Below are 23,535 nucleotides of genomic sequence, written 5' to 3' on the forward strand. Positions count from 1 at the left end.
AGTCTGGTTTTTCCTTGCTGCTTATAGTAAAGTTTAAGAGGAAAGATAAACTGAAAAAGGTTTTATTTATTTGTTTCCCTACTGTACTGAGGATTGAATCCAAGGGTATTCCATCATGGAGCTTTGTCTCTAGCCCTTTTTTATTTTGAGACAAGGTGTCAGTAAATTGCCTCAGATGACCTTGAATTTATGATCTTCTCCTTTAAGCCTCTGAAGTTGGTGGGATTACAGGCATGCACCACCACACCCAGCAAAAAAGGATTTGGTGGGCTTGGAGTGTGGCTCAGTGGTGGAGCGCTTGCCTCGCATGTGTGAGGCACTGGGTTCAATCCTCAGCACCTCATAAAAATAAATAAAGGTATTGTGTCCATTTACAACTAAAAATTGTTTTTTAAAAAAGGATTTGGTAAGGAAAAGGAAATGACATCTTGAAGATTTGGAAAATTCTTAGCTTATTCCTACTGTGAAAAATATGAAAGTGGGAGCTAGAGGTATTGTTCATGGTAGAGCACTTGTCAGGTATGTATGAATCCCTGGGTTTTATACCCAGTAACTCCCCCAACCCCCAACACACAGAGATCCATAAAGCATGTTATGGAGCAATTGTCAAGATTGTGCCTGAGGATTATGGCTTAGTGGTAGAGCACTTGCCTGCAGTGCGAGGCACCGGGTTTGATCCTCAGCACTACATTAAAAAAACACATAAAATAAAGGTATAGTATTCATCTATAACTAAAAATGCTTAAAAAAAAAAAAAGGATTGTGCCTGAACAACCATCTTTCAAGAGATTGGGGGTATACGACTTATAGATCCAGCAGCCATCTCATTGAAACTGGGAATAGCATAGAAATATGATTATCCATGAAAGATCTGCAGAGGACTCTTGTCTTTGGATTCCATGAACTGCATGGGAGACCAGTAGAGTTGTTGAAATGCTACCAATCTTAGACTAAAGGGGACAGTGATGAGATGAAAAAGAAAGACTATTGGACTTCTGAGATTGCAGAACAGACTAGTATAATTATCTAGCTACAAACATTGTTGTCTTTTTATTAAAAGGGAAAAATGACACCAAGGGTGTCTCAGAGGTTGTCAAGGCTACCTACACTATCACAACAGCTCAGAAGGAAGTATTCCTAGAATGCTGGGGCCAGTCTCCTCCTCTGATGGTTCCAAAGAAGTTAGGGCTACTCCTGTTCAATCTAGTAAGAGAGAGTTGAATAATCAAGCTAAATATTGAATATTGCTTTTAGCACAACTAATTAAAACTTAAGATATTCTAAGTAATTAAAAGAAAAAAGCAATTCAAGGCTGGGGCTAGGGCTCAGTGATAGATAATATGCTAGTCTGGCATGTGTGAGGCATTCATTGGTTTGATCCTCAGCACCACATAAAAATAAATAAAATAAAGGTATTATGTCCATCTACAACTGAAAAAAAAAGATAAAAACAATTCAGATAATTTGGCAGCTAATAGTAATTCTATTTGGAGAATATTAGTAAATATATGACAAACAATGTATAAGATAAAATCACAAAGTTTTTTGAATCTTGACTGTAAAATGTAGAGAAAATGCAAAGTTGAAGTCAAGCCATTGATGTTTCAGTCTCTCAAATTCATTTGGAGACAGTTATGCATTAAATTCAAGTTAACCTTAATTTGAAGTCAAGCCATTGATGTTTCAGTTTCTCTCTCTTTTTTTTTTTCTTTCAGTTTCTCAAATTTATTTGGAGACAGGTATTAAATTCAAGTTAACTTTAATATGTATAGAAAATTGCCACTAAAGAAGAGTTGCAAAATTCTAGAGATTTTGTGTGTGTGTGTGTGTGTGTGTGTGTGTGTACACAATACCTTTTATTTATTTTTATGTGGTGCTGAGGATCAAACCCAGGGTCTCTTTCACACATGCAAGACAAGTGCTCACTGCTGAGCCACAACCCCAGCCTGGGAAATTTTTTAATGTATTGAATCAACTATCAGTTTTTATAAATTTTTTTATAAAATATTGATAAAAGAACTATCAGGTTTGTTCACAGGTTTGCCTTTGTTTAAATTAATAAACTACAACTCAAAGTTCTCCTGTCTAGTCTATTTGAAAAGTAAATTGTTGGTGCTGGAATAGTTTTTGTCAATAGACATTTCAGAACATGCAAAGCAGAAAGTCACCAGCTGATAAAATGTTTAGCAGTTGTCAAAACAAGACCAATCTTGTCTGTTCTCTTCTACTTCCACCCACCCCAACTGAGTTACTTTTAAGCAAATCTTAAGTTTATAAATTTCCCCATAAATGTGTTTTTATGGGTATCATTGTAAAAAAAGTATGTGTCTTTTATTTTTGGCAGGTCATTTTGACAATTAGATCATGGCAACCATAGAAGAAATTGCACATCAGATTATTGAACAACAGATGGGAGAGGTACGTCTAGGTAACAGTTCATTGACTGACTCATCAAACTTGTATTATTTATGCTAAATGTATATGCTAAGTTCTGAAGGTACAAAGATGAATTATACCCCCAACTTTAAGATAGCTTTTCAGTCTTGTGAGAGTTAGTTGAGTAATTAGTCACAATATAGTATAAGAATATGATAGATACCTGTGTAGTGTGCTGGAGAGCACAAAAGAAAAACAACTAATGGAGAGTGTAGAGTTGGTGAGGACCTACCCAGGGCATGCATTTTGGAGGGTGCAAAATCTGAGGTCAGTCTTGATGGACCTGTAAGAATTATTCTATGTCAGTATAGACAGTATAGATGACTTTTTTTTTTCCTTGTACTGGGAAGGAATTGAATCCAGGAATGCTCTGCCACTGAGCTGTATCTCCACCCTCTTTTATTTTTTAAATTTTGGGACAGAGTCTTACTAAGTTGCACAGTCTGGCCTTTAACTTGTAGTTCTCCTGCCTCACCCTCCTGAGTAGCTGGGATTACAGGCATGTACCACCACACCTGGCTACAAATTTATTTTTAAATGGTTTTATCCTATTCTTTAGCAAAAGGTACCTATTAAATGATGTATTTTGTGGCGGTTATTTTGGCTCATTATTCCCACAGTCAAATATGGGTTTTTTTTTTTTTTAATTCTAATTTGTTATATATGACAGCAGAATGCAATTCAGTTTATATTACACAAATAGAGTACAATTTTTCATGTCTCTGGTTGTATACAAGGTAGAGTCACAACATTCATGTTTTCATACATGTACTTTGGGTAATGATGTCGAACTCATTACCCTATCTTTTCTACCCCCATGCCCCCTCCTGCTTTTTTCCCCTTTACCCTATCTAAAGTTTTGTTGTTGTTGTTTTGCGTGTATGTGGTGCTGGGGATTGCCTTGTGCATACGAGGCAAGCACTCTACCAACTGAGCTATATCCCCAGCCCTCTAATGTTGTTTTTTAAGTAACAAGAATAATATTAGCATTTCAGACCTCAGAAACATGCTTCAGAAAGCAGTCTATAACTTACTCTTACCCCCGCCCCGACCCCTTCACTACTCATGTCCTCCCTTTAGGAGGGAAATCAACCTGCTAACCCGAGGTACCCAAGAAAACCCAGTCTCAGTCTAAGCCTATAAGATGAGTCAGGGTAATTGATTTTGTCCCCAATTAACATAAAATCCAAAAATAACCAAGTTATAGCCAACTCTGATAACACTTTAATAATACCTAGTTTAAGGTTTTAATATTTAAGGGTAGATTGTGTTAGAAAGATAAAGTAAATATATCCATAATTCCACAAAAATTACACCATAACCATATTTCAGTACGGTATAATACTGGTGGCATTGGTAAGATTCAGTGTCCTTATATAAATTTTTTAATATTGATAATGAAATTGATTAAAAATTAAGTTGAAGCCTCCTTAGGATATCCTACCTGTAAAAAATGACTGGCCTGAGGAGATATTAAATCTAATCAGTTGATTTTTATAAATTGATCAACACAAGTTCATTACAAGGTACAAATAATAATTGACTAGTACAAAAATATAAAAATGTTTATAATGACATAAGACAAATTAGTTTCTTTTTATTTCTCCCGACCCCACACTGGCTTCTCCATATTATAGATGTATTTTTGTTAATACTAGTGCTATATCTGTTCTACGAATGCTGCAACGTACGCAGATACCCTGACAGATAATGATTGTTTTGCTATAAGGGATCCATGTTCAGAAATCGGAGAATGGCCTGTGGTAGGATATGTTTTTAGGTTTTATTCAGAGTACATGGCTCATTACTCCCATGGGTTTTGTAACACTTTAGGCTTCATGTAAGCCTCAGAAAACAAAGTCTCATTCTGTGACTTTCTTCTACCCTCCTTTTGCCTACTCTTTTTTTTTCTTTTTTTTATTCCCCAATGCAAGCCGTAGAAATAAATCTGTTTTGCAGCTGGCATAAAAAAAAAGTTTCCTGATGTCAAGACCCTAATTACAGAAGGGGTCCTGCACCATACCCCCAAGAAAAGAATGCTCTTTTGAAAACCCAAAAACCTTGCTAGGTTTCCCCACTCATTCTGTTAGTATTAGATAATACCCTTTTTGTCCAATCATATTTTGACATGATTATGTCATGCTTGTACAGTGAAGTCTCTATAAAACTCCAAAAGATAGAACTGGGGTTGTGGCTCAGTGGTAGAACACTCGTCTGGCATGTGTGAGACACTGGTCCATCCTCAGCACCACATAAAAATAAATAAAAAAAATAAGGTATTTTTATCCATCTACAACTAAAAAAAAAGTTGTTGGTTTTTTGTTGTTGGTGGTGGTTTTTTTGTTTTTTTTTAATAAAGAAAAGCTTAACATATAGAGCCTCACAAAATGGCAAACAAAAACTCAACTTCACATGCCAGAAGAATGTTTCATCCCAGCTCTATGGGGACAAAAGCTCCTTCATTCAGGACCTTTCTATACTTCACCTTTTGTATCTCTTCATCTGGCTTCTTATTCCTGTCCTCTAAAACATTCTTTATGATAAACTGATAAACATGTTTCCCTGAGTTTTACAAGCTGTTGTACAAATTAATCAAACCTAAAGAGGTTATAAAAACCCAAACTTAAACTCCCTGCCAGAAATTATAGAGGATGCCCAGACATGAGGTTTTCAAGTTCAAGGCCAACCTGGATAACTTGGTGAGAAATAAAACTTTTGTCTCAAAAAAAGAGGTTTCTTTTGGCGCGGGGGTGGGGTGGAGTGGGGTGGAGAGCTTGGGTTGTAACTCATTAATAGAGCACTTGCCTAGCATGAGGCCTTGGAATCAATGCCCAGTACTAGAGGGGGAAGAGTACCTAGACTTCTAACTAGATCTAAAATGGGAATAGTGTTAGATGAAGACTGAAGCTTCAACCTGTGGGATCTAACCCTATTTCAGGGTAGATTGTGTTAGAATTAAAATAAATTAGAAGACCCCCAGTTGATGTCTACTGCAAAACTGCCTACTTGCTAGTGGGGAAAAATCCTCTCATCTTTTCAGGTCACAAGTCTTCTATGTTGATAGTGATATAAGAATTTTTCAAAAATCCCTCAAATACTGCTTTTCCTAGACACACAGTACCATCATCCAGATGTTCTCAAAGTATCATCTAGGGACCTTTTCACAAAGGCAGCAGGGTCAAAACTGTTCTCATAATAGTACTAAAATATTATTTATCTTATCTTTATTGTTCTTTCACAAATATACAGTAGAAGTTTTTAGAAGCTACATGATGTGATATTATCCTGTGATGAAATGTGTCAACATTTGTAAGATGTATATTATTCACTGAACCAGTGTTTTGCAAGTGAACAATGCAATGCATAATGTTACAAAATCGTGCATGCATAAAGGATCCATTCAAATTGTAGAATAGACCAGTGGATTTTACGATATTACAGTGAACCTCTGAGAAGTCAGCCCTTGTCAGGTTTTGGTGTTATATCAAAGAACAGGTTCCAGGCTGGAGTTGTAGCTAAATGGTAGAGTCCTTGCCTCTATGAGACACTGGGTTTGATCCTCAGCATCACATAAAAATAAATAAAAAATAGTTTAAAAAAAAAAAACCTTTAAACAAACAGAAAAACAGTTTCCACAGTTTGAGAAGGCTATAAAAATACCATGCTCCACTTATATACTGAATGTAAGACTGTGCTTGCTTTATATATTTAATCCAAACAACATATTTCAACAGACTGAATGAAGAGGCAGACATGAAATTCCAAGTTCTACTAACCAGACATAAAGAATTTGCAAAACGGGGCTGGGGATGTGGCTCAAGCGGTAGCGCGCTGGCCTGGCGTGCGTGCAGCCCGGGTTCGATCCTCAGCACCACATACAAACAAAGATGTTGTGTCCGCTGAAAACTAAAAAAAAATAAATATATAAAAAAAAAATTAAAAAAAGAATTTGCAAAAAATGTAAAATAGTGCTATTCTCTCTATTAAATACTGTTTGGAAGATAAACTTATTTTTCATAAAAATCTGAGCTGTTGCCCAGATCTCACCTTATCTTGCTTTGTTTTTCTTCATAGTAATACCTACAATATTATTATTTTTTTTATATCTTTCTACACTGAAGTAAAAGCTTTATGAGGGCAGAGATTTTTGTTTCATTCCCTGCTATATCCCCCCAGAATTCAGAACAACAAATGTATGGTTGTCTAAATTAAGGTGGGAAAGAAGAGGGAAAAAGGAATCAATATAAGGTCAAATAATTTACTGTCATACCAAAACAATAAGGTCAAATGATTTACTGTCATACCTTTATCTGTTTGTTTCCATAGGGTAAAATGGAAGTAGAATTGCTAGTTTAAAAGGTTTATAGTGGTAGCTTTTCTAGCTTTGAGAATATAAGAAAATTGTATCACTAAGAAAAACAAAATATTATGCTGAATCGATTATTAATTTAACCTGATTGTGTTAGATTGTTACAGAGCAGCAAACTGGGCAAAAAATCCAGATTGTGACAGCACTTGATCATAATACACAAGGCAAGCAGTTCATTCTGACAAATCACGATGGTTCTACTCCAAGCAAGGTCATTCTGGCCAGACAAGATTCCACTCCAGGAAAAGTTTTCCTCACAACTCCAGATGCAGCTGGTGTTAACCAGTTATTTTTTACAACTCCTGATCTGTCTGCACCACATCTTCAGGTAAATAACTGTAGAAGTATCTCCCTTTTACACTTATAAAAAGTTAAAAAGCTTAAATTAAAGTCCTGCCATAAAGACTTCAAATATATGCATATTATATAGAGTATAATATTGTGTAAATTGTGTTCAGAGTGTCTGTGGTGACTGCTTTTTCCTGTGGGCCATTGTACTTTCACTCATAACCCTCCCTCACACCCAGATATTTTGGGCAGTTCTTAGTTATATCCAGAAAATCCATTCTAGCTAGTTTGGCTAGGGAGCAATTTAATAATGAATACAGTTCTAGGCCAGGTTTCTAAGAATAACTATTAGAGCATGCTACAAAATTTGGTTCTGAGAGTCCCCTCCAACTTCTGAGGTTCAAAGTAGACACTGTCAGATTCAGGAACAACTTTTATAGCTGTGGTGTCTGGAACCAGGCTTCTGTGGTACTCCTAGCAAGCTGCCAGATCAAGAACTAGGAAGTGTTGCTGCTGGTTTCAGCATTGTTCCTACTTTCTTGTCAACCACACCTTTATTGACTTAACAAGCAGTCCATGAATTGTCTGCTTTTACTCTCACACCTTTATCTGTTTGTTTCTATAGAGGATAGAATATCACAGAAGTAGAATTGATAGTTTAAAATGTTTATAGTGGTGGCTTTAACTTTGACGATTTCTTACTTGCCTTGACAGTTTTGAGGTGGGTATAGTTTTGTGTGGAAAAGATTATGAGAGTTAAATGCCAGTTCATCATTTATCAAAAGTACTTACTGCTGGGAGCAGTGGCACATGCCTATAATCACAGCAGCTCAGGAGGCTGAGGCAGGAGGATCTTGAGTTCAAAACCAGACTTGGCAACTCATTGAGGCCCTAAGCAACTCAGTGAGACCCTGTCTCTAAATAAAACGTAAAAAAGGGCTGGGGATGTGGCTCAATGGGTAAGCACACTGAGTTCAATCCCCAGTACCAAAAAAAAAAAAGTATTTGTTGTCAATGTAATATGGATGGTGAGGTAAATTTGATCACCTGGCTGAAGTGCTGTTATGTCATGTTTCTTCATTGTAAAGTTACTGCTTTTTAAAAAAAAAATTGGGCTTGGGGATGTGGCTCAAGCGGTAGGGCGCTGGCCTGGCATGCGTGCGGACAGGGTTCAATCCTCAGCACCACATACAAACAAAGATGTTGTGTCTGCCGAAAACTAAAAAAAAAAAATATTAAAAATTTTTAAAAATCTCTATTTTTAAAATAAAGATCATATTGGAACTTGCCTACTTTATGGATTCTCTCTGAGGAAAATAAAAGAGAAACAGATATAGGTTACCGTTCCCCTAGACTGAGAAGATTTGATTCAAATATGAGCAGTCCTTTTGACTTCTTTGTATTAAAATAATAGCCTCTAAAAATAAGCACCATTTGTGATCAGTATGCCATTAAGGAAGTGTGATACTTGTCATAGGTCCTTTCAGAGGACATCTACTATCAGAAATTTTTGTTCACTTGTTATTACTTTTTTCTTTTTCTTTGATGGGGTCTCACGGTGTTGCTTAAGCGGGCCTCCAGCTCCTGATCCTTCTGTCTCAGCCTTCTTAGTAGCTGGCATCACAAGCATACACCACCATGCTTGGTGTTGAATTTTTTAAAGTACTTATTAAAGACTGATTTTTGAGGTGATATAGAAAGAAATAATACCTTATATTACATAGTAAGGGATAGTCATTTTAAGAATCATTTAAAGTTTAAAGTTTACCATTTAAAGTTTTTTTATCCTCCATTTAAAGTTGTCAAAATGAAAATTATTCATGAAGACATTCACACTCCTAAATGGAGAGAAAAAGGTGGGGATTACAGGGGTTTTCAAGTAGCAAGAGAAGGTGTTTAAATGCTATATCATTGTTTTTGGACCACATTGATGATTTGTTAGTATTTCAAAACTTTGGAAAAAAAAATATGAAAGTTGGAAGATAACCCTAAAACAGAAGAAACTATTGTTCCTTTGCTAGCTTCACATTCCTCCTGTTTAGTGATGAGCTCTTAATATAATTTAAAAGGCCTGGTAATTTGCCCAAGACCATCCCACTGAATTTCACTTCTAGTCAGTTAGGAGCTACTGTTCATCAGACCAGAGCCCATGATCTCAACCTGCACATGTCCCCAGTCATACCTCATTAGTACAAAGTCTGAATTTTGTATGTTGATCATATTTTCAAAGTTATGATTAATTATATCACCAAAATTTATTTATAATAACCCATTTCCCCTCAAAAAGTTCAGGACTTTTTATGCTCTTAAAAGTTTTTGTCAGGCCATTCCATATGGAAAGTTTCTAAGCTCTTTTTTTTTTTTTTTTAAGAGAGAGGGAGAGAGAGAATTTTAACATTTATTTTTTAGTATTTGGCAGACACAACATCTTTGTATGTGGTGCTGAGGATCAAACCCGGGCCGCACGCATGCCAGGCGAGCGCGCTATCGCTTGAGCCATATCCCCAGCCCAGTTTCTGAGCTCTTCAAAGACATGTCATGGGGGCTGGAATTTTGGCTTAGTGGTAGAGAGCTTGCCTAGCATGTGTGAGGCACTGGGTTTGATTCTCAGCACCACATACAAATAAAATAAAATAAAGGTCCATTGACAACTAAAAAATATTAAAACAAAACAAACAAAAGACGTGTCATGATAGGATTAGTAACTGCTGCAATGATTTTTTTGTTTTGTTTTGGTTTTCTGTTGTGTTGTTCTTCTTAGTTACACATGACAGTAGAATGTATTTTGACATACTGTATGTACATATATATACATGGAGTATAACTTCCCATTCTTGTGGTTGTACAGAATATGGAGTCACCCTGGTCGTATATTCATTTATGAACATAGGAAAGTTATGTCCAGTTTCATTCTACTGTCCTTACTCTTCTCACTCGCCCCTGCTTCCCTTCATTTTCCTTTGTCTAATCCAAAGAATTTATGTCCCTCCCCCACCCCCATTGTGTGTTAGCATCTGCATATCAGAGAGAACATTCAGCCTTTGGTTTTTTGGGATTGGCTTATTTCACTTAGCATGATAGTCTCCAGTTCCATCCATTTGCCAGCAAATGCCAGAATTCCATTCTTCTTTATAACTGAGTAATATTATATTGTATATATTTACCACTTTTTTTTTTAATCCATTTATATGTTGAAGAGCACCTAGGTTAGTTCCATAGCTTAGCTGTCATGGATTGAGCTGCTATAAACATTTATGTCTGCCATAATAATTTGACATTCTATCTGAATAACATTAGTACCCCATCTCTCACCCTGCACAAAACTCAGCTCAAAGTGGACCGAGGACCTAGGCATTAGTCCAGAGACCCTGCACCTACTAGAAGAAGTGGTAGGCCCAAATCTCCTTCATGATGGCTTAGGAACCAAATTCCTCAATAAGACTCCTAAAGCACAAGAAGTAAAATCAAGAATCAATAAATGGGATTGTATCAAACTAAAAAGCTTCTTCACAGCAAAGGGAAATAATCAAGAACATGAAGAGAGAGCCTGAAGAATGGGAAAAAAATCTTATGCACTTGCACCTCAGAGCATTACTCTCCAGGATATATAAAGAACTCAAAAAACTTAACACCAAAAAGCAAACAACCCAATCAATAAGTGGGCAAAGGCTGGGGCTGGGAATGTGGCTCAGAGGTAGAGTGCCCGCCTAGCACGGGTGGGACCTGGGTTCCATTCTCAGCACCACATAAAAATAAAGACATTGTGTTGTGTCCATCTATACCCCTCCCTCCCTCCCTCCCTCTCCCCCACTTTATTTTTTATTTATTTATTTATTTATTTATTTTTCAGTTTTTGGCGGACACAACATCTTTGTTTGTATGTGGTGATGGGGATCGAACCCAGGCCGCACGCATGCCAGGCGAGCACGCTATCGCTTGAGCCACATCCCCAGCCCCCCCACACTTTATTTTTTATTTTTTTTTAGAGAGGGAATTTTTTTTAAAATATTTATTTTTTTAGTTTTCGGCGGACACAATATCTTTGTTTGTATGTGGTGTTGAGGATCGAACTCGGGCCGCACACATGCCAGACGAGCGCGCTACCGCTTGAGCCACATCCCCAGCCCTCTCCCCCACTTTAAAAAAAATGTTTTAGGGGCTGGGATTGTGGCTCAGTGGTAGAATGTTCGCCTAACATGTGTGAGGCCGTGGGTTTGATCCTCAGCACCACATTAAAAGTAAACAAATAAAATAAAGATATTGTGTCCAACGACAACTAAAAACATAATTTAAAAAAAATTTTTAAAGATAATTAAAAATAAAAAATAAATGGGCAAAGGAACTGAACGGATACTTCACAGAAGAAGAAATACAGATGGTCAAGAAATATATGAAAAAATATTCAACGTCATTAGCAATTAGAGAAATGAAAATTAAAACTACACTGAGAATTTATCTCCAGTCAAAATCACAGTTATTGGGCTGGGGATATTGCTCAGTTGGTAGAGTGCTTGCCTCACATGCACAAGGCCATGAGTTCAATCCCCAGTACCACACACACACAAAAAAAATCACAGTTATCAAGAATACAAGTCACAATAAATGTTGGTGTGGATGTGGGGAAAAAGTACACTCATACCTTACTGCTGGGACTGCAAATTTATAAAACTACTCTGTAAAGCAGTATAGAGAGTCCTCAGAAAACCTGGAACGGAACCATCATTTGACCTAGTTATCCCACTCCTCAGCATATGCCGAAAGGACTAAAATCAGCATACTACAGTGACACAGCCATGTCAATATTCATAGCAGCTCAGTTCACAATAGCTAAGTTATAGAACCAACCTAGGTGCCCTTCAATAGAAGAACTGATAAAGAAAATGTCGTATGTACACACAACAGAATATTACTCAGTCATACAGAATGAAATTATGGCATTTGCCATTGAATGGATGGAACTGGAGGCTATCATGTTAAAGTGAAATAAACCAGTCCCAAAAAACCAAAGGTCAGTGTTAACTCACAATGGGGAAGGATCACATTGGGAGGGTGTGGAGGGAGAAGTGGAGGTTCACAGGATTGGGACTAGATAGAGGAATGCGGGGAAGGGTGTCGAGATGGGGATGGGAAAGATAGTGGAATGAATTGGATGTAACTTTTCTATGTTCATGTATGAATATATGATCAGTGTAATTCTACATCCTGTACAACCACAGAATGGAAAGTTGTCCTCGACATATGTAAGATATATCAAAGTACATTCAAGCCAAGTGCAGTGGCACACACCTGTAATCTCAGTGGATCAGGAGACTGAGACAGGAGAATCACTAGTTCAAAGCCAGCCTCCGCAGAAGCAAGGTGCTAAGCAACTCAGTGAGACCCTGTCTCTAAATAAAATACAAAATAGGGCTGGGAATGTGGTTCAGTTCAGTGCCCTTGAGTTCAATCCCAAATACCCAAACCAAAAAAAAAAAAAAAAAAAATCTATTGTCATGTATAACTAAAAAGAACAAATAAAAATAACTTTGAAATAGTATGTTTATGGTTAAAATGCATTTAGAAAAAAAATTTATGTAGCTGGGTATAGAGGTATATACCTGGAATCCCTGGTACTCAGGAGTTTGAGACAGAAGGGTCTCAAGTTCAAGGTTAGCCTGGGCAACATAGTAAAACCCTTGTCTCAAAACAAGAAAACCAACATCAAAAAGATATTAATGTAATTGTGTGTTGAATTTGATTTTTTAATGGAGTTGTTATGGAACAAATTGAAAAGATATTCTTGCTGTCCTTGTTTTTTATAATAGTTGAAATTTTCACCTATATATAAGACGAGTTTAATTGATTTGAGTTCACAGTTTAAGATTAACTTAAGATAAAGTAAAAAGACTGAATATTCTTTAATTTTTTTTAACAGAATGAGATTGTTACCGAGTAATAACATTTTTCTTTTCTCTCTTTTTTTAAGCTCTTAACAGATAATTCTTCCCCAGACCAGGGACCAAATAAGGTTTTTGATCTTTGTGTAGTATGTGGAGACAAAGCTTCAGGTAACATTAAAAATTACCTATATGTATTGTTTTGTTAAAATACATACTATCTTCTAAAAATAAAAACAAAAATAGTTCTGGGTATGTGACCCAGTGTTACAGTGCTTGCCTAGCATGTGTGAGGCCCTGAATTCATCCCCAGCACTGCAAAAAAGAAAAAGAAATGTGTCATTTTTATAGTGACATATGACTTTATGTGATTATTCCCCCACTATTGGTGATTGAACCTAGGGTTTCCCACATACCAAACGAACACTCTACCACTGAGTTACATCCTCAGTCCTTTTTAAATTTTATTTTGAGACAGAGTCTCACAGAGTTGCCAAGGCTGGCTTTAAACTTGTGATCCTCCTCTCTCAGCCTCTCGGGTAGCTGGTATTATAGGTATGCACCACTGCACCCTGCTCAAAATGTAGCTAATTTTTCCCCAGAGCTTTTCTTTCACCTTCTACTTCAGTGCAGTTCGATTTGTAGTGATATCAAATGATTATTTCAATGAATCATGGAAAGTTTCACTTTAAGTGTACACGTAGACATTTTTGAAAGTTAAAATTGGAGGATTTGTCAAAGGAATCACTTTATTATTTTTTTTCAGTGTATTATTTTAAAATAAGATGTGATTTTTAGTAATATATTACGTCAGTTGTCAACTTCTGGGAATACAAAGTAATTTGAATTATTGAAGTGAAAAAAGCTTTGGGGAATCTTTATTCGGTGTTCTGTGTAACTGAGAAGATTGTTCTCAAAGCTTATTACTGGTACTTGGAGTTAAGTCACTTTCATTCTGATCATTATTATTTCATGCCAGAAATATACTCATATCTGCTCATACATATTCACAGATGCCAGTGGTATACAATTCAAGAGTTTTAAGTTTGTTACTCTTTTCTAAAACTTCTTTATGAAAATCTCCATTAGAACTTTTCCCAGAGTATGTTCAGTTTGTTAGTAAGTATGCAAAAGAAATTATCACGGGATAATCAAAATGTAACAGATTTCTTCAGAAATTTCAAAAGTGAAACTTATGAGTAGAGATGATTATATTTCAAATACTAGACTACATTTCATCTTCCTTTCTGGTGTATATTGTATTCAGATTAAAGTATATAATAAAATAGTTAATAAGTGATCTTATAAATGAAAGCTTTCGGGTTGGGGATGTGGCTCAGCTGTAGAGCACTTGCCTAGCATGTTCAGGCCCTGGGTTCAATCCTCAGCACCACATAAAAAATAATAAAGGTATTTTGTCCAACTACAACTAAAAAATAAATATTAAAAAAAAAAAAGAAAAACTTTGTATGTTAGAAAAGGGGATTATGTTTTGAGTCCCCCCCCCCCCCCTTATATCAAAGAAGACATTCGGCATTTGTTTTTTAGGGATTGGCTAACTTCACTTAGCATAATCTGCTCTAATGCCATCTATTTCCTTGCAAATGATTTTGTTATTTTTTAGTGCTGAGTAATATTCCATTGTGTATAAATGCCACATTTTTTTTTATCTATTCATCTATTGAAGGGCATCTAGGTTGGTTCCACAGTCTAGCTATTGTGAATTGTGCTACTATGAACATTGATTAGCTGTGTCCCTGTAGTATGCTCTTTCTAGGTCTTTTGGGTATAGTCCGAGAAGGGGAATAGCTGGGTCAAATGGTGGTTCCATTCCCAGCTTTCAGAGGAATCTCCATACTGCTTTCCAAATTGGCTGCACCAATTTGCAGTCCCACCAGCAATGTACAAGTGTACCTTTTTCCCCACATCCTCGCCAGCACTTGTTATTGTTTGACTTCATAATGGCTGCCATTCTTACTGGAGGGAGATGGTATCTTAGAGTGGTTTTAATTTGCATTTCTCTGATTGCTGGAGATGGTGAGCATTTTTTCCTGTAATTGTTGATTGATTTTATATCCTCCTCTGAGAAGTGTCTGTTCAGATCCTTGGCCCATTTGTTGATTGGGTTATTTGTTTTCTTGTTGTTTAATTTTTGAGTTCTTTGTATTCTCTGGAGATTAGAGCTCTATCTGAAGTGTGAGGGGTAAAAATTTGTTCCTAGGATGTAGGCTCCCTATTTACCTCACTTATTATTTCTCTTGCTGAGAAAAAACTTTTTAGTTTGAATACGTCCCATTTGTTGATTCTTGATTTTAACTCTTGTGCTATAGGTGTCCTATTAAGGAATTTAAAGAAGATTACCACTAAACAAGGAAGAGAGGTGGGAGGGAATGGGAGAACGGAATTGCATGGAAAATGGAAGGAGACCCTCATCACTATATAAAATTACATATATGATGGTGTGAGGAGGAAGAAAAAAAAGAGAAATGTGTCACAGTAGATTGGGTAGAGGGAGGGGAGGGGAGGGGGGATAGGGAGGGCAGCACAATACAACAGACACTAGTATTGCTGTACGTATAAACGTGGCTGTATAACCAATGTGATCCTGCAATCTGTACACGTGGAAAAATAAGAATTTATACCCCATTTGAATCAAATGTATGATATGTCAAGATCATTGTATTGTCTTGAGCAACTAATAAAAAAAAAAAGAAAAGGGGATTATAGGTGATTGCTCTTTCCCAAATTTTCTTTAACATTGTTGAGCTTACATTATAAAATTAAAATTTTCATATTTTTTATAATTTATCACAAAGTATAATTATTTCATTCTGTTTAATAGTTCCTAAAAAAATTTTGCACGTCAGAATCAATAATCTTAGTTTTATCGAATTTATTATTTAAAAGGAAGAAATGCGTTTATTTCATTTCTGTTCTAAAATATGTGACTTTTATGTTGTCTTAACATTTTATCTCTAGGGCGTCATTATGGAGCAGTAACTTGTGAAGGCTGCAAAGGATTTTTTAAAAGAAGCATCCGAAAAAACTTAGTATATTCATGTCGAGGATCAAAGGACTGTATTATCAATAAACACCATCGAAACCGCTGTCAATACTGCAGGTTACAGAGATGTATTGCGTTTGGAATGAAACAAGACTGTATGTATTAGCTTTAAAGGAGAAAATACTTTTAAGAATTCCAGGAAACTAGAATTATATTCAAATTAACACATTAAAAATGTCAAATATATATACCTTTTCATTTCAGTTTTCCAACTCGGAATATAAGAATATGTACATATGTGTATTATTCAACAAACATTTTTTGACTGTTAATATATCTAGTATATATTTGTAATTTGAAGTTGGCACCCAAAAAAATATGACTAACTAGATTCGAGTTTACTTTTTTTTTTTTCCCCTAACAGTGCCTGGGGATCAGACCCAAAACCTCACATGTGCTAGGCAAGCACTTTACCTCTCTAAGCTATAAACCCCAGTTTGCTTTTTGATTAAACTACTAAAAAGTGACTTAATAAGATAATGATAATGGCTAATAAAAGCTCTCAGAATACAAACACTACACTTAGCATATATATTAATTTCCTCTCAGGGCAGTTCTCTACAGAAGATACTATTGTTATCCATTTTACATTTTACTAGACAGATGTTGAAAAACTTATCCAAGGTATACAACTAATAAGGAGCACAACTTGGCTTTGAATGCTGGCAATTGTTTTTTAATTTTTTTGAATGCTGGCAATTTGTCTGCCAGAAAATGTGCAGTTCACAACCATACTACTTTATCTAGTAAGTAATATGAAATAAAATTCTTATAAGTACTATGTATACCTACGTGAATTTAATATATGTTACAGTATATATATTATAAATAAAGACCAGACAGTTGAAATATTTGTAAAAAAAAAAAAAAATCTCCTTGCCCTTAGCTTAAAAAAGATCCATCTTAGACTTTTCTGTGTTTATTAGTATAATTTTTAATTGGTCACATTTTATTTCATTTTTTTGTTTAAACTCATAGATACATGAGGGATTCATAACTTTGTGTCAGTGAGCTTTTAAAAAATAAAAATTCCTCCGTATTTCTACCACAGGAGTGGAGGAGAGACAGGAAACTGAGAGATACAACTGGTTTATTTTACAAATATGAAGCAATTTTTAAAAATTTGCTTGTATTTTAAGTATTGATGGTTATCTGTCGAATTCAGTGTAGTGGCCTTGTCTTCCATTATTAGCAAGATTGTTGACCTAGAGCTTACATTTATAATAGGCATGAATTCTGTATTATGATATAATCAATCCGTTTTTATAGCTGTTCAGTGTGAAAGAAAACCCATTGAAGTATCCCGAGAAAAATCTTCTAACTGTGCTGCTTCAACAGAGAAAATCTATATCCGAAAAGACCTTCGAAGCCCATTAGCTGCAACTCCAACTTTTGTAACAGATAGTGAAACTGCAAGGTATAGTAAAACAAACATTAAGTAGTTAGTTATTTTTTTTTCCCAGTGATACTGAGACATAAACTTATTTGTTACAGGTCAACAGGACTGTTGGATTCAGGAATGTTTGTGAATATTCATCAGTCTGGAATAAAAACTGAGTCAACTGTGCTGATGACACCAGATAAGGTGTGTTTAGGGCAATTTAAAGCTAAATTTTTAAAATATAATAATTCCTTTAAGAAAGGAAGAGAACTAACTTTTGTTTAATTACTATCTGCCCAGACACTGTGCTTTACTATTTGTCTTTGTATTAAGTGGTTATAACAATGTTGTATATTAAGTTTCTCTTACAAACAGGCCCAAAGGACTCAGATTGTAACTGAGAAGAGAGTATGCTATGCCCAGGCTTCAATCACCAGCACAAAAACTTGAGAATCTAGCTGTATAAGTTGTTTCATGGAAGGAGAATACATGTGTCTTTAAGTTTTAGCTGAAAATTATAATACTTAAAAGTTACAACTGTTTACTCATATATAAGAAGGCTGTTTGGAGCAGTGGCTGTAAGCATGGAGTGCAGTCATATAGACTTGACTTCCTGTCCCGCCTCTGCTTTTTACTGCCTGATTTTAAAGGATCATTCTTTTGTTGATGATAGAGGGATGGTGATTCCTGTGTGACAGGGTTGTTATGAAGATTAAGTAAAATACACATGGAAGTAGTAGTCATGTAATTGATATTTATTAAATAATTATCTGCCTACTGATTAATTTGAGGAGAGCACAGAAATTGTTTGTTTTGCTATACATTCACCAAAATCAACTTCATTCACATAGAGAATCAATAGAACAAATGAAACAACAGAAACACAGTTATTATTTTAGGATTAAGAACAGTATGAGGGGCCTGGGGTTGTGGCTCAGTGGTAGAGCGCTTGCTTCACGTGTGTGAGATCCTGGGTTTGATCCTCAGCACCACATAAAAATAAATCAGTGAAATAAAGGCATGTGTCCAACTAAAAAATAAATATTTAAAAAAAAAAAAAGAACAGTATGAGGGGCTGGGATTGTAGCTCACCTACCGTGTGTGAGGCCCTGAGTTCCATCCACAGCACCACATTAAAATAAATAAATAAAATAAAGATATTGTGTCCAACTACAACTAAAAAATAAATATTAAAAACAGTATGAATAAAAACCATAAAGCAAAGTACTAATTGAAAAAATGTTATTAAAGGATCTTGCCAGTAGGCCATAGAAGGAGGTTTGGAAGTCCTCTCATTAGGTTTGATGGGATAATTTGAGCATTAAAGAAAGAATGTAACAAGAGGCTGGGGTTGTGGTTCAGCGGTAGAGTGCTCATCTAGCATGTGCGAGGCACTGGGTTTGATCCTCAGCACCACACAAAAATAAATAAATAAATAAATAAAGGTATTATGTTCAACTACAACTAATAGATTTTTTTAAAAAATAATGTAGCAAATTCAGATATCTAAAAATGTATTAATTGAAAATGATACGCAGGGGCTGGGGTCGTGGCTCAGTGGTAGAGCACTTGCCTAGCAAGTGTGAGGCACTGCGTTCAATCCTCAGCACCACATAAAAAAATAAAATAAAGATATTGTGTCCATCTACAACTAAAAAAATATTTAAAAAGCAAATGATACTCAGGAAAATCTGTCACCATTAGAAGTTGCTAAGGTATCAATTCATTGCTCTGAAAAATTGATGAAGGAAGAAAATGAAGCACTTAGTTATATTTACTAAGTGAAGAGTTAAGGGAAAAAATGTTTCTAATGAATTACAGCTAATGCATACAGGATATATTCTGTAGTTGTTAGCAAACATAAAAAATGAAGTCAAATGGGGGAAAGTGTATTGTGTAAGAAAAAGCCAACATCTTAACCCTGTATAAAGATTGTTCAACTCCAATAAAAAAAGAACATGGGATTGGGTGATTTTTTTTTTTTTTTTTTTTTAAAGGGAGTGGGGGTGTTTGAACCCAGAGGCTTAATCATGCCAGGCAAGCATTCATTTATCTTAGTGCACTTATAGCATTTTGTAATCTAGAATTGGACATTCAGATTTTAAAATAAATTGATGCCAATTTGCAGAATTTTAATACTTTTTTTTTTTTTTTTTTTTTTTTTTTTAGGCTGAATCATGTCAGGGAGATTTAAGTACATTGGCCAGTGTGGTTACCTCATTAGCAAATCTTGGAAAAACTAAAGATCTTTCTCAAAATAGTAATGAAATATCTATGATGGAAAGTTTAGGCAATGGTGATTCATCTTTGTGTGAATTTCAAGAAACACAGAGCAATGGTGATGTTTCAAGGTAAGTGTCTTTTTAAATGTTTTAGCATTTACTGGTATATATTTGTTTTAAACACTGTTGATTAAAGTTTCTATTAGACTTAGAAGTTTTAACTGAAAAACTGCATTTAATATAAAATGTTGAGCAAATTACATTCTAAATAATAAGCAATAAGTGAATACGATTAGAATGTATTCATAAAATTTAGGAATATTTTCCCTCTTGAGTAGTAATTTGCATCTGATATTTTAATTGCTAGATTTTATCTTCTGTTTATGTAAGCACAAAATATTTTCTTTCTAAACAGTCTTATTGATTCCACATACAATAATTTTTATTGATAAAAATAAATGTAAAAGACACCCAGTTGAATGAACTACACTTGAGGAAAATAATGCAGAATTCTGTTTTTTATTCTGTCAGTGTTAACGCTTAGGATTTAGAAACCAAATGTCTTCAAACTTTTCTTGTAGTTCTGTCACCTAAAATATTAAATATTGTTCTGGGCTGTAGCACAGTGGTAAAGCACTTGCCTAGCATGCCCAAGACCCTGGGTTCAAACGTTAGCACCAGAAAATAAATAAAATAAAATATTGATAAACTGCAATTGAATCACAATAAGTACTTTATTTAAAATGAGATTTTAAGGAGCTCTAGAAGGCATATCATTGAAAAATATGGGGTGTTACTTTGAATAATTATTTGCTAATAGTTTATTATTCTTATTTCAAATGCTTAACAGTTTTTACATTTACCTGTGTAACCAGATTTTAAATTATTCTCTGAATTTTCAAGTCCCAACTCTGTAAATAGAGCACAAGAATTCCCCCCCTAAGATTTTTTTTAGAAGAAACTTAATTCCTTGATATTACATTAATCTGATAATATAGTGTTTCATACCATACGTATAAAAGTTTAATTTGTTGAGTTTGAAGAGAATCATACAAGTCATTAAAATAAACTGTTGATATAGCAAATATCTATTTTCTAAAGTTGTGGAGGTTGTTTTGTTTTGTTTTGTGGTGCTGGGGAATTAAACCTGGGACCTCATGCATATAAGGCAAGCACTGTACCACTTAACCCCACATACCCAACCTATTTTCTAAAGAATATTTTAGGTCTTAAATCTTTGTGGGGAAGGGTGGACCTCCTGCATGCTAAGCAAATGTTCTATCACTGAACCACTAGGCTTAGGTCACAGTTCTAGAATTTTCTGTAGAATTTTTATTTTACTCTTGGAGATTGGTCAAGCTCACAGCTTCTGATGTCTCTTTTTAGGGCATTTGACACTCTTGCAAAAGCATTGAATCCTGGAGAGAGCACTGTAGAGGGAATGGAAGGAAGCGTACACCTAATTGCTGGAGATTCAAGCATAAATTACATCGAAAAAGAGGGGCCACTTCTCAGTGATTCACATGTAGCTTTCAGGGTATTTCTATATGTTTTTAAATTTTCTTATTGTGTTATTTGATTCTGATGTTCCTTTCAAAAAATGAAAGTGTGTTTGTTGTACTTTTAAACTAAAAAATATCCCTGGTTAGAATTCCAAAACTAAAACTAATGTATACATCTGGCTAGAAAAGATAATGGCTCAATAAAGCATCCTGTTATGATAGTAATTAGTGTGCTTAAGTCTTAAAAAGTTAGCTTTTACAGCTCTTTAACCATAATTGTTTTTTTATTTTGAAGTTTAAGCATTGGCTTTAATGATGTTTTAAGTGCACTGCTTTTTGTTCAATACCTGGCTACTACTACTTTGGTGTAAATCAATAACTAAGAACCAGATATTCTGTGGTACTACAAAGAACTCCATTTTTCTAATCACTCTAATTAACTTTTCAGTGTTGTTATAAGAAGGTATAAAATTTTAATAATATTAGTTTTTTTTAATGCTACTTAATTTTTAAAATTTTTTAGTTGTAGATGGACACAATACCTTTATTTTATTTATTTGTTATTACATGGTGCTGGGGATTGAACCAAGTGCCTCACACGTGCTAGACAAGAGCTCCACCACTGAGCTTCAACCCCAGCCCTAGCTTTTGGTTTTTAACCATTTTGGAGGAGACACATTTATTTTTTTGCCATAAATATATTCTTCAGAATGGAAACTATACACATAGAATACTAGAAACAATATATGTAGTAGACTAAAAAGTTACTTTTTAGTATTTGTTTTGTTTTCAAATGTTATTTGTTCCAGAGTTATAAATATGCTCACTATTGAGACCTCACTTTAAGAACCTATTATTTGGCGCTCCATCTTAACCACTCTGTATCTCTGCCAGCTGTGGCTGATGTTAGCAAGATGTATGTAAAGTGATTGAATATACATGGGAGGTTTTCCTTAGCAATCAATGCAGGGCCTAACTATTCTGTAATGCCTTAGGGTGATTGCTCATAATTTTATGGTAGATTATAACAAATTTCTTAGGAAAACTTGCACAGTTATTTATATAATAAGTGTATTACCAGTAGAAATAATGAACAGAAAATAAATATAACATTAGCCAAAACTGTGTATGATAATGTCTTTTTGTAAAATTCAGTTTGTAGAAACAGCTAGAGAAAACGCATTGTGACTTCAATAATGGCAGATTGCTATAATTTAATATAGTAAAATATATTAGTGAAGCCAATTTTCATATAAAATTTTACTAAAGAAAACTTTAGTAAAATTCAAAATGTTTTATCTGTACTATACAGGGCATTTTTAAAATATTTATTTTTTAGTGGACACAATATCTTTATTTTATATTTATGTGGTGCTGAGGATCAAACTCAAGTGCCTCAGGAATGCTAGGCAAGCACTCTACCACTGAGCCACAACCCCAGCCCCTATACAGGGCAATTTAATATGAATAATTAGTGTAATCTGCTGGGCAAGGTGGTGCACACCTATAATCCCAGCAGCTTGGGAGGCTGAGACAGGAGGATTTGGGAGTTCAAAGGCAGCCTCAGCAAAGCAAGGCACTAAGCAACTCAGTGAGACCCTGTCTTTAAATAAAATACAAAATAGGGCTGGGGCTGGGGTTCAGTGGTCGAGTGCCTCAAGTTTAATCCTCAGTTACCAACCCTCCAAAATTAGTATCATCCTAAAAAATTATGCTAGGTATAAACAAGGGTGGAGCAAGGCAGATTTTGATTATTTTTTTCTCAGTGTTGTTTTTATTCTAAATAGAAGATATTCTTTTGTTAGTTTTATTTTCTGCTCTTCTACTTAAATGGGAAGAAGGGCATAATGAGACAAATGCAGGAAGAGGACCCAGCGTGAGGAAAAAGGACAAAGGACTTGTTTAGAAAGAAGTTGTTCAACTTTTTTGTCTTTGATGTTGGTCCTCAAGATTTTTGCTCCCTTGAAATAAGAGTTTTAAACAGATGAATTGGAAAAACTAGAACTTTGTTTTTCTTTCTGGAATTGGCTTTTTTCCATTCTATCTTTGACTGTTATACCCCGTGTGTCCTCAGAGTTAGCACTGTGAAGCTTCTTTGCTGCTGAAAAGGACAGCTTGTTTTGATTATTATTTACAGTTCTGTTATGTCGAGAGTTTTATGTTTCCTTGATTTCTCTTGAAAAGTTCCTAGAGCCAGGTCATTTCATGGTTGGTTCTCTCATTGAAATTTACTGGTCATGACTTGAAGACTGACATCTGTAATGAGATAGCTCAGTTCTCTTATTTGCTAGGCTAAATTATAGCATGTTCTTCAATTTTTTTACAGCACATTTTCACATACATTTCTTCCCTTAAGTCTCACTACAGTCTTCTGGGGACATTTGAATTTTTATTCTC

The 23,535-nt window shown here is 35.1% G+C and overlaps 1 protein-coding gene across 13 annotated transcripts in view; it reads left to right on the plus strand.

Moving 5' to 3' along the window:
• Nucleotides 1–23,535, plus strand: part of Nr2c1 (nuclear receptor subfamily 2 group C member 1) — a 51,003-nt gene that overhangs the window by 8,440 nt on the left and 19,028 nt on the right. For 8 of the 13 annotated variants that reach the window (XM_048803827.1, XM_048803840.1, XM_048803781.1 and 5 more), the window contains exons 2-9: nucleotides 2,345–2,418; nucleotides 6,903–7,133; nucleotides 13,059–13,140; nucleotides 15,949–16,128; nucleotides 17,303–17,450; nucleotides 17,528–17,618; nucleotides 19,584–19,765; nucleotides 21,023–21,173. In XM_048803827.1, coding sequence (XP_048659784.1) covers nucleotides 2,365–2,418; nucleotides 6,903–7,133; nucleotides 13,059–13,140; nucleotides 15,949–16,128; nucleotides 17,303–17,450; nucleotides 17,528–17,618; nucleotides 19,584–19,765; nucleotides 21,023–21,173 — 1,119 coding nt within the window. In that variant the 5' untranslated portion in view covers nucleotides 2,345–2,364. The remainder of the gene's footprint in view (nucleotides 1–2,344; nucleotides 2,419–6,902; nucleotides 7,134–13,058; nucleotides 13,141–15,948; nucleotides 16,129–17,302; nucleotides 17,451–17,527; nucleotides 17,619–19,583; nucleotides 19,766–21,022; nucleotides 21,174–23,535) is intronic. The other 5 variants (XM_048803841.1, XM_048803844.1, XM_048803848.1 and 2 more) reach the window with 3 other exon arrangements.

This window comes from Marmota marmota, unplaced genomic scaffold (genome assembly GCF_001458135.2).
Source record: "Marmota marmota marmota unplaced genomic scaffold, marMar, whole genome shotgun sequence".
Taxonomy (NCBI): domain Eukaryota; kingdom Metazoa; phylum Chordata; class Mammalia; order Rodentia; family Sciuridae; genus Marmota; species Marmota marmota.